General features: G+C 43.3%; 3 protein-coding genes across 5 annotated transcripts; 1 reads left to right on the top strand and 2 right to left on the bottom strand.

Annotated features, from left to right (window-relative positions):
• Positions 1-1,263: 1,263 nt before the first annotated feature.
• On the bottom strand, positions 1,264-5,240 carry LOC105895205 (methyl-CpG-binding domain protein 3). Of its 2 annotated transcripts, none has more exons than XM_031562844.2 (6): positions 4,805-5,240; positions 3,618-3,777; positions 3,257-3,394; positions 2,762-2,852; positions 1,973-2,150; positions 1,264-1,438 (listed from the first exon to the last, which is right to left on the bottom strand). In XM_031562844.2, exons 1-6 carry the CDS (start codon positions 4,912-4,914, stop codon positions 1,288-1,290), a joined length of 828 nt encoding a protein of 275 aa, XP_031418704.1. In that variant the 5' UTR covers positions 4,915-5,240; the 3' UTR covers positions 1,264-1,287. The 2 variants fall into 2 exon arrangements, with proteins under 2 accessions (XP_031418704.1, XP_031418705.1); XM_031562845.2 differs by having other exon boundaries at positions 4,901-5,104.
• A 311-nt stretch (positions 5,241-5,551) lies between these two features.
• LOC116219522 (cytochrome b-c1 complex subunit 10-like) lies at positions 5,552-8,298 on the bottom strand. Of its 2 annotated transcripts, none has more exons than XM_031562850.2 (3): positions 8,144-8,298; positions 7,476-7,609; positions 5,552-5,807 (listed from the first exon to the last, which is right to left on the bottom strand). In XM_031562850.2, the coding sequence occupies exons 1-2, from the start codon at positions 8,191-8,193 to the stop codon at positions 7,489-7,491; spliced, it is 171 nt and encodes a 56-aa protein (XP_031418710.1). In that variant the 5' UTR covers positions 8,194-8,298; the 3' UTR covers positions 5,552-5,807; positions 7,476-7,488. The 2 variants fall into 2 exon arrangements, with proteins under 2 accessions (XP_031418710.1, XP_031418709.1); XM_031562849.2 differs by having other exon boundaries at positions 7,453-7,609; positions 8,144-8,297.
• Positions 8,299-9,091: 793 nt separating this feature from the next.
• Positions 9,092-10,793, top strand: LOC105905860 (zinc finger protein ZPR1). The gene has a single exon (XM_012833913.2). It carries the CDS (start codon positions 9,242-9,244, stop codon positions 10,556-10,558), a length of 1,317 nt encoding a protein of 438 aa, XP_012689367.1. The 5' UTR covers positions 9,092-9,241; the 3' UTR covers positions 10,559-10,793.
• The last annotated feature ends 331 nt before the right edge of the window (positions 10,794-11,124 follow it).

The raw sequence follows: 11,124 nt of genomic DNA, 5'->3' as shown, positions 1-11,124 counted from the left end.
TAATGACCTACACATATTACAGTTTATGTGTGGAGACAACATTGGGGATGTTTGACTAACCAGTGGATGAGAACCACTAGAGAATGACCCTAACCCTTCAGTGGGACTTTTAGAACCCAGCTCAGTGCCGGGTGTTGGTGGTGCTCACAGCAGACTGTAGCAGATGGAGTTTAAATGCCAAGTGAACCGGTGAGGGGTGCTCATGTCCAGCTGTGAGCAGACTTCAGAAGGACCTTGGCCTCGTATGCATTTACAATTAACAATGTTTACATTCCCAATGCCATCATTTCAGAAACTGGTCCCAAAATGTGAAATCTCATCAAAACATCTCCCTTATTGGGATATATATATATATATATATATATATATATATATATATGTCTTTAGCAACAGTGTGTAATTGAACAAACACAAACATTAAACAAAAACCAACAATGGGTGATGGAGACAAACAAACACCATCACGCCTCAGAAACTGAGAACAGAGAATGAGCCATACCTAGCTAAACCAGTCCCAAAGGCCATGCTAACTTCCATGGTCATTTCAATGGTGGCAGAGGGTAGACCAGGAGCCCTCACTCATCTGGCCCACAGCTCTAGAGGCAGAGGGTAGTCTAGACCCAGAGCACACTCATCCATCAGGCCCACGGCTGAAGCCCTGGGACCTGGGACCTGGGCTCATGTGCATCCCTGCACCTAATCAACTAATTAAGGCCATTGACTGCTTTAAAAGCGCTGCTGTCGGAGCCCCTGACCCGCTGTAGTGGCCTATGAATAGGTCAACCGGCCGCCTCGCACATGACCGCGGGGGCTTCTAGAGGGCTGTTATCTCTATTAACAGGCTATCAACACAGACACGGCGCAAACTAAATCTATAGAACCGAAGAGCACTACACTCATCTGTAAATAAACAAAAACTATCTAACTGAAGAGCACTACACTCATCTGTAAATAAACTCAAACTATCTCACTGAAAGAGAACTACAGTCATCTGTAAATAAACAAAAACTATCTAACTGAAGATAACTACACTCATCTGTAAATAAAGGTGCTGTTCTCATGAGCACTGCTGGAAGGGACAATAGTCAACTATATGACACAGCTGCCTCTACAGAACTGGAGCATATTTTCCTGCAATGGCTTCCCCCCTCACCTGGGCTATACCTCAGCTCCACTCTAAAGATGTGCCCTCTCACCTGTGCTATACCTCAGCTCCACTCTAAAGATGTGCCCTCTCACCTGGGCTATACCTCAGCCCCACTCTAAAGGCGTGCCCTCTCACCTGGGCTATACCTCCTCTTCATCCTCTGCGCTGTCGTCATCCTCATCCTTGAGAGCGGTCCCGCCAATGGTGGCCTCCTGGATCTGCGCAAGCATGTCGGCCATGAGGGCCTCCTCCAGCCTCTTCCTCACGCTGCACACCAGCTCCTCCTGCTTCCTGTGAGACCCCAACATCATCATCCTCATCATCATCATCATCGTCCACATTACCACCAATATCAATCTCATCATCAACATCATCATCACCAACAACAACATCAATATCATCTGTTCAGAACATGACCACATCAGCATCATCAAGAACACAATTGAACAGGAACATCAGCATCATAATCAACCTATATGGAAGAGTGACGCCTGTCAATCATCGTACTAGGCTCCATCCAAACTTCATCTGTACAACAATATACAAAACTTTTACATACAACTTTAACTAAATTAGCTGAACAACTTGGAGGAGAAAAAAAAGAGTTTAAAGGTCTACATTGCTGCTCAAAAGCCCTTGGCCTCAACAGCTCCTTGCATAGCAGCCTCCATTACCAGGTCTATGTGGGGCATGAAGTCTGAAGCTCTTCTGAGTGCATCAGAGTTCACTGGCGCAGAAACTTGTTAAGATATATAAATATATACGTTATATAAGATATATAAGAAGTATAAGATATAAGTATATATCTAACTGCATTGTGTTTACCTGATGTCCTCGTCCGTCACCACGTAGGCCTTGCAGAGCGGCTGGGTGGTGTTGAGCCATACGCCGGGGTTCTTCTCCACCGCGGCAGACAGCTGGCCCGTGATGGGCGCCGAGCTGGTGTGGAGCGCACTGGCGATCGCCGACAGCAGGGTCTTATCCGCGTAGCCAGGTCCCACTCCTGCAAACAGGAGAAACATGGGTATCTATGGTTAGCTTTGGACAACTGAGGTTGGTAAATGAGTAAATGTGAAACATTGTTGGTGATGCAATTAAGTAATAATAATAACAATGTTTTAATCATGTATCATGTGCTGACATAAAATCAGAATTGGCTCATATTTTCTTTGCAATCTGAAAATAATCTCTGATAAACTAAATGTGAAATCCATCCCTGGGCCAATAAGGGCCTCTGACTATAGTAAGCGCATCTCTGGGCCAATAAGGGCCTCTGACTATAGTAAGCGGATCTCTGGGCCAATAAGGGCCTCTGACTATAGTAAACGCATCTCTGGGCCAATAAGGGCCTCTGACTATAAACAAATCTCTGGGCCAATAAGGGCCTCTGACTATAGTAAACGCATCTCTGGGCCAATAAGGGCCTCTGACTATAGTAAACGCATCTCTGTTCTCTCAGTGTTGTTCCTGCTGCAGCAACAATAACAATGGCCTTGGCCTTTAAATGGGTTTGGTATGCTGCTCAGCCACATGAGAGACAGGAGCCCAAGTGGTGTTGAAGTATCCCCCCCAACCCCCAGCAGGGGGCGTCTCTCCTCGGCCCTCCCCACTCACCCTGCAGGCCTTTGGGCATCTCCATGTTCTTCACGAGCTCCTCAGCAATGTCGTACACATTCAGCCCACTCAGCTTCTTCTCCCAGAACAGCTGAACAGAACACAAGCACAACAGAATGGTTGATTTGAACCCCACAGCAGGCAGACAGACAGACAGACAGACAGACAGACAGACAGACAGACAGGCCGCAGGCAGACATCCCTTCCCTTATCCTCCCTTTCTCCAATCTACCGCTCTCTACCCTTTTTTCCCCCTTTCCCAGACTGGCCTCAGGTTGAGTGGAGGAGTCTCCTCCCTGCTCAGGGTTCTTCTTCTCCACTATGACCTTTGTGTCTTGACACGCTGAGCATCAACCAACACTGACATGTTTTGTTACATTCATGCTTCATTGTTGGGTATTCCTTTGTGCCAATCAGAGCATTTATCCTTGTTGACTCAAAACTTCAGTTTGCAATCAGTATATCAAAACATTTAGAGGGGGTTTTGAGCGGTACCTGTCTCGGCTGCTCAACAGCCTTTTGGGGGTCCGTCTTCACTTTGTTGCTGGGGTGATTGGTGACCTTGGTTACAGGCTGTTTGAAGATGGAGGCTGTTTGTCTGACTGGCAGTGAGGTATTCAAGTCAGGTTTGCCCTTCAGATAAAAAAAAAACAAGTGAGAGACTGATTTCAGGCACAAGGTCATGTAAATGAAGTTGGCTCATCATGTCAAAGATCCCTCGGAAATGTTGTTAGCACGCAAGTCATTTCATAAAGCAGGAGTAACCATTTTGAACATGACAACGTTGTTATATTCTTATGGTAGTTTATGGGACTCTGAAGCGACCCTAGAAGGCTTCTCCTAATGCTCCCCTTACCCGGTTCTGGTTGTTTTGGTCGTAGCGAAGCCGCTGGCGGTTCTTGTTGAGCTTGCTGAAAATCATCTTCCCCGTACGGAAGTCAAAGGAACTCAAGTCCATAGAGTTACCCAAATAACGAGCCAGCTGTGGCTTGCTGCGAAACTTCTTTCCAGTGGGACTAGTTAACAGGGGACCACAAAAGGAAAATGCATCACAAAACTGCATAAAAATACGTGGATGTAGGCTGCTGTTCCTGTCTGACTCTCTATACAGTGGACCGTTCACTTACGTATTGTGATCAATAAGGGCATGTGTATGGTTTTACAAGTAATACAGATATCACATTACATGTGTACATATGTATCAAATAACTGAGAGTTAAAGTTGATCAGTTGTAGAGGTTGCACAACTTTTTTCTTAATAACCGTTTAATAATATTTGTATAACGTAAGGCATATTTCGCATCGCAGAGTGTTGAAAATATTCATTCTGGTAACTTTCAGTAGCTTAACACCATAGCCCAACAACATGCGATGTTGACAGAGCAAAAGTTTTGTAAAACTAGCACGTTGTTTGGATTCATACTTAAAATCATGATGTATATGTTGTCTTGCGTACGGAAAGCTACGCTAGCCAGCAAGTTTGCTGTGACGGCTCGTTCGCTAGCTGGTTAGCTATCATAGCTAACACTTCTTCTACTCTCTATGGCTAACACACAAAAGAAGTGGAATGTGGACACAAGAACTTGGGGAGCCACGCGCAACTTCCTAACCACGAGGCTGCGCTTCACATAGATATGGGTTCATTTTGCCTCAGCCAAGGAGAAAACTATTTCTTTTGACATGCATTCTGGTGAGCAGCGGTAGCCCGTGTATAACTAAAGTTAGCTACCCACTTAGCTAACTTGTATCCTTATCTTTGTTATTATCTCTTCTGACACAACATGCTAGCTTGCTAATTCGCTAACTTATATCTGGCAGGCTTAGTTAAATATATTGCAAGGCAAAACAATCACTAAAAGGGGTTACGTAGTTGCACAAGTAACTTATTATTACCAACAGTATCAATTTATTTTAGAATGGTTCAATAGTTGACTTAACCCACCAGATAACCTGAGACTAGCAATATGGCTAATGGATTTGCTAACCAGGCTAAAAAATGAATGCCCCCCTCTCTCCCTAGTTCAGCGGCCATCAGCAGCCTACCTAAAATAATAGACATCGCTTTTCCCCGCAGACAACCCCGACTTTCTGGTCACTTCTTCCCTTTTCCAACCATTTGGGAGAGCCGAGCACTCCCACCTTTTCCGCTCCATCGTTTCTTCGAGGTTTAGGCGCGCCGAGACGTTACAAGTACACGGAGATGAGATGTGATGTCCCACTTTAGTTACCACGCCACTGTTGTCACCTTTACGACATTCCACTCCACCCCTCCTGCGTCCAGTGTGTGTCGCTAACGAGAGGCTTCCACCGTAGACATGCTACTAGTAGCAGAGAAAATAGGCCGCTTTCTGCGGCATGTCCCTGATGCAGATTCACAATTTAAAAGATTGCACTTAAATTAAGTTTTTCCTCGATATTCATGTCTATGTTTATAGCCATTGAAATGGTAATTTAACCGCAATGCACTCGCCCATGATCATATTTTACCAGCAAACAAACACAGTGATGTGTTACTGTTAAATGTATATGAGAGGAACAAAATGTCAGTTACTTTTTTTTTTTATCTTTAATTAGAAGAACCAAAGCATCAAGTTCATTCGTGAGCTTATGGAGGGTGGATGTAAGAAGTGAAAGTGTCCAAAACCTATTCACACAGAGCCCAAAGTCACTTATAAACTAACTCTGACGACAGCATCTTTCTCCCTGCTGTTTACCAGCTAAAATCTCTATTGTAAGGACAGTTGGTGGTTACAGAACAAAGCGATAACAGCCATTATCTTGAACAGAAACTGGTCAGAAATGTACATTATTTAATAGATCAGAAGAATAGGAACGTGCCACGAGTACACTTCCACCTCAAGAATCACAACCGCACAGTTAGATGTCTGGCAAACAAAAGAAAGACATACAAAACAGATTTATAAATATTATATTGATCAATTGGGTGTGGCATGAGTCATGACAGGTGGTCTGTTCCATCTCCTCTCCTGAAGAGGGGGGTCCCGGTAACCCCCTGCAATGGTGATGTTCTCCAAAGAGGCCCGGCCTGAAAATGGATGAGAACAGAGTCTTAGTCAGAGAATAGAGAACCGAGAACACCCTAATAGCACCCAGCTATGAAACAAGACAGCGTTTCCCAAGTGCATATGAACAACTACTGTTGTTAAATGATAGACAAAGAGAATTAAAAATGACGGTCTGTCGGTCACCATGGTGGTTGCCCCACAACGCTCGTGGGGAAACATGCCGCACCTCAGATACGAACCCAGAACCACAGCACCATGTCACGGAGCAGATATTTTACACTAATATTATGGTTGGTGACAATGGAGACACGTCACACACGGTCTGATGGGCCTTTAAACACATCAGATGGTCTGCCATTGCCAATGCCAATGATGCTAATGACACAAATAGGTGCTCCAAATAGACGCCAATGATGGTTGATCTGAAATTGATATCATTTTATGAGTATACAGACTTGTTTTATTGAGCTCGGATAAAAGATCATTCTATGTCTCTGCCATGCAACTTCACCATCACACAATATAGACTTCGCTTGGGGCATGCTGGGTGTCAGGGGATACCATGAGCAGGCACTTAAAGACTACTAGGTCAAATGAGAAATCTCTTTAAGTAGGATAGGGTGTACAAGATGCAATCATAATCTACATTAGGACTACCGGTAGTCTATGGCAGAAGTGATCAAGTAAAAGCAGGGGAAACAACCCCCCCTGCAGTTCATATGTATGCATGGCAAGAAAGACACAACTGTCTTTTAACTTAGTATTTGGCTATCAACAGCAGTACCACTGACTTCACTACCTAGGCTTATTTCCACATAGGAGTATACTAGTTTTTGTTATTAATCTACCAGGATGTAGACCATTGTTTATAAAGTGTACACATGAATGCATCCTCAAAAGCTGAATGCGACAATTCGGTTTGCCAGAGCGTCTAGTCTATGGGTCAACACACGAGGTGTTCTTTACACAATTGATTCCCCACAAGCCACACCTAGCGTACTTGGGTGATTGCGTTTAAATTAATTGATTACTTTGAGTTGTTGATTGGTAGGTCCTTACTCTTCCCTAGAGATAGTAGAGAAAGTGTGCATGTCAGTGAAAAATAATAACTGTGTGAAATCCAATCTCAAAATTGGTCACCACCAAATATGCCATGTTGTGTGACATTTTATATTTCTATCAGTAGGTCACTTCAGTGGAAGGTTGGCAGCTCACTGGCAACTGGTCAGGTCAAGGTACAATGCACAGCAGATGTTATACTTACAGTTGAAAGTCTGTAATACGAGTAAACAGAATATCAAAGAGCAGTGTCGGTAGTAGTAATATTAATATTTAGGACATAGCAATTAGTAAACCGTATTTGAGTACGGCGTAGACCAATTTCCTGTTTCAGATCGTGTGAATACCCTGACTTTGATAGATTATGCTGTGTTGTAGCATTGTGGGGAAAAGATAGATGACTGACACTAACATAAGGAAACAGTATATATGATAGTGTTCCAGGCTCAAACCAGACAAAATCTGAAAACATGTAACAGCCAAAGATGAGCGATTTGAGGTCATAGTGGAACACCAGAACTGCATGGACTTGGCATTTACTCCCCGAACCCCTCGTGAAGCCCTGGTTAGGGCTCTACTTGTTCTCTAATAACGGAGGATACCCACACATTCAGACTCCTCAACAACACCTGCGGAGATGGTCTACTCGTCTTTCTTGAATTTTCCGTTGACGTAGGGCACGTAGTCCAGGAACAACCTCCAATCTGTGAAGTGTACGAGCGCAACTCCACCAACACCTCCCCACACTGCCAATGTTGGGATCCTGGATGCGAGAAGGAACAGATGTCAAAATGCCATTACTGACCAATCAAATCTTACTCCCTCCACTTGTGGAATCTAGTAGTGTTCATTATAGCATAAACTGCCCATAATTACATTATTTGAAACGAAATTCAAAAATATATAAAAGGTAAATTAACCTGCTTAAAGCTATGCTCAGAATTGCAAACAACATCGCTAGCGTTAGCTTCTTCAATGTCAATTTGCTACTGGTTATTTACAGTAGCCAAAAAGCGTAAGGCAATACCTAATTTCACAATACATTTAGTACTGAGTAAACTTTTGGACTTACTAACTACTCTGCCAGGTCTGCGACCTTCCTTCCGTAACAGTTAGCAATGCAAGATGGCTAGAGAAAGTTAGCTATCCTAGCATAGTTCAGAGACGTAACAAGACTTTAACGTGCCTGCTAAGCTAATGTTAGCTAGGTCGTAACAAGGGCATAGCCTTTGAAATCTGGTTATAAAACCGACGTGAAAACAGAGCACTAGATATGTTTTATTTTTCAACATCTTACCACGTCTTAGCGATCGCGATGTACTTCTCTCCAATTAATTTGGCGATCATGTTGGCGCTTTACTTGTGACCCACTGCGTTAGCTGAGTACCGTTCAATACTAAATACTAAGGTTCTAAAATGCGAAGTGTTCGTGAAATCAACGGCAACGCCACAGTCACCGGAAGTAGAGGATGACAACACAACTACATCACTCGGCTATTTCCTAGGTTTACCGTGTCAAGTGACTTAAATTCACTTAATTTGAAGTTATTCGCGCGAATACCATTTTTCATGCCGTTGGTATATGACATATATAATTTAAATTGTTTAATTCACCACCACACCTGAAAGAACGATACACAAATAATTCCGAAAATCTATGGACGGATTTGACAGAAATCTACGTTTCAAACTTCGGCCCGATGTACGGACTTTTGCTCTCGAAGGCAAAGTAATGCATAGGCCTGCCTTCCTATACATTTTATTACGTAGCGAGTCGACATGGTGCTTCGTTAAAAGTAATAGTACAATATTCTTGCCCAGAATCGATCATGTGTGAAGGCGAGTCTTTATTTGAATAATTACTGACCTTCATTTGAATAATGACCAATAAGGCTTGTTTAGCCCACGCCTTAACTGCAGTTAACTACAATGCTATCATACATATTAAACGTAAACACAGCAAGCGATAGTTATTCATCGAATAACTAACATGCACATATCTTTGGATCTTTAAGTAATCTGACTAGAACGTGATGAGATTTGTGTTGCTGATTACAGAGCCCAAATAAACCATATGTTTTAAAAAAAAATAGGTAAAGTTTATTTTCATAATAGCCATACAATATCACAATTTTAAATTTAAGAAATCCAAATAGTGTTGTAACAGGAAGCCTACGTTTTAGTGCGCCGTATCATAGCACTTTTCAAGTACTTCCTGCAGCAAGTTGTCGCTTAATTTTGACATCTTCCGGCGTTAATATATGACGTTTACAAGCTGTGACGACGTCCATGTGAGGAACACGCAGGAAACTTCTAGCACATTTGTGTACAAAAAATAGCAAAGGAAACTCTGTAAGAAGTCAGTCTTGTAAAATAACAGTCCAGTATTACCAAAATGTCTGTTATCGGCGAGGGAGAAGCGCGTGGGGGTCCTGTTTTTAAGGATATAAGTGCCGAGGAAGATGACATGCACATAATCGAGAGCCTGTGCATGAACTGTCACGAAGATGGATCAACACGACTTCTTCTGACCAGAATCCCTTTCTTCAAAGAAGTTATCATCAGTTCGTTTACTTGTCCTCACTGTAACTGGTCAAACACCGAGATTCAGTCGGCCGGTCGCATCCAGGAACAGGGCATTCAATACACATTGAAGATGAAATCAAAAATGGATATTAACCGTGAAGTGGTGAGGGCAGAAAGTGCGACCACACGAATACCCGAGTTGGATTTTGAAATTCCTGCTTTCACCCAAAAGGGCAGTCTTTCAACAATTGAGGGGCTCATTGACAGGGCAGTGACTGGACTTGAGCAAGACCAAGCTGCGCGAAGGGTGACTGACCAAGACGTTGCTGCCAAAATCGACGAGTTTATTGCAAAGTTAAAAAAGCTCAAAGACGTCGAAAGCGAGTTCACGCTGGTTATTGACGATCCCTCTGGAAACAGCTTTGTAGAGAACCCCTGTGCACCGCAAAAGGACCCAGATCTTACTGTTACCCACTACAAGAGAACCGAGCAACAGAACGCAGTGCTGGGAATACAAGAAAGTGACACCCTGGAGCAGGAGAAACCTGGCAACGACTTGGAGAGCCTGAGAAACGAGGTCCTGATTTTTAACACCAACTGCCCCGAGTGCAACGCCCCAGCTAATACCAACATGAAACTTGTCCAGATCCCGCATTTCAAAGAGGTTGTCATCATGGCCACTAACTGCGAGAGTTGCGGAAATCGGACGAACGAAGTCAAATCAGGCGGCGCCACCGAGGAGCAAGGGACCAGAATAACGCTTCACCTGACCAACGCCACAGACATGACAAGGGATCTTCTGAAGTCTGAGACGTGCAGCATTCTAGTCCCTGAGGTGGACTTTGAGCTGGGAATGGGAGCACTGGCTGGGAAGTTCACCACTGTGGAGGGTCTACTCACAGACATCAAGGACCTCGTCCTGAAGAACCCATTCACCTGTGGGGATAGTACTGTGTCTGATCGTAGCGAGAAGATAACATCCTTCGCCGATAAGATTGACCAAATCATGGCAGGAGAGTTAAGTGCCCATCTGGTTCTCGACGACCCGGCCGGGAACAGTTACATTCAGAACGTGTTTGCCCCAGACGCCGACCCTGAGATGAAGACGGATAAGTACACGCGAAGCTTTGAGCAGAATGAAGACTTGGGCCTTAACGATATGAAAACAGAAGGCTATGAGGCGTAAGATAACGTTGCATGGTCAAGGGAATTGAGAGCAAAAGGCTCTCATAGGCCTAAGCTGTAGGCATTTTTTTCTTTGTATTCATTAGTTGTGTAATCTTTTATTACCCAAATGTAATGGGACTTCTCAGCTGTCATTTTGTTTCTGTAAGAATGCAAAAGCCTCAATGTTCATTTTAAGGCACTTAAAAATAAATAATAAATGAGACATCAAAATAAAGTCTACTTTAAACACTTTATTACATTGTCTTCTCTTTATTCAGGTATACAAGTTCCAAAAGACAGACATTGAAAAATGTATATTTCTGTTATTAAAAATGGCACTTTTATTGCTACGTTATATACATGAATGTTCTCAATAACTACATTTTTTTTTTAAAAAGTCGATCTGGAGGCACTTTGAGGACACAGATATAGTATTCTGTCCCCAATGCATAAGAGAGACAGCAGATTTAACTTGCAGTGTGTCTTAAGGGTACTGAGATGGCTTGACATCATGTCTGCCCAGGTAAGATACAAGTTATGTCTGGGCACAGTGGGATGGCCTGACACGAAATCTGTGAGGTGTGA

This window comes from Clupea harengus, chromosome 25, assembly GCF_900700415.2.
Source record: "Clupea harengus chromosome 25, Ch_v2.0.2, whole genome shotgun sequence".
Classification (NCBI taxonomy): Eukaryota; Metazoa; Chordata; class Actinopteri; order Clupeiformes; family Clupeidae; genus Clupea; species Clupea harengus.
Note: the sequence above shows the minus strand (reverse complement) of the source record. Positions and strands in the feature narration are given on the sequence as shown.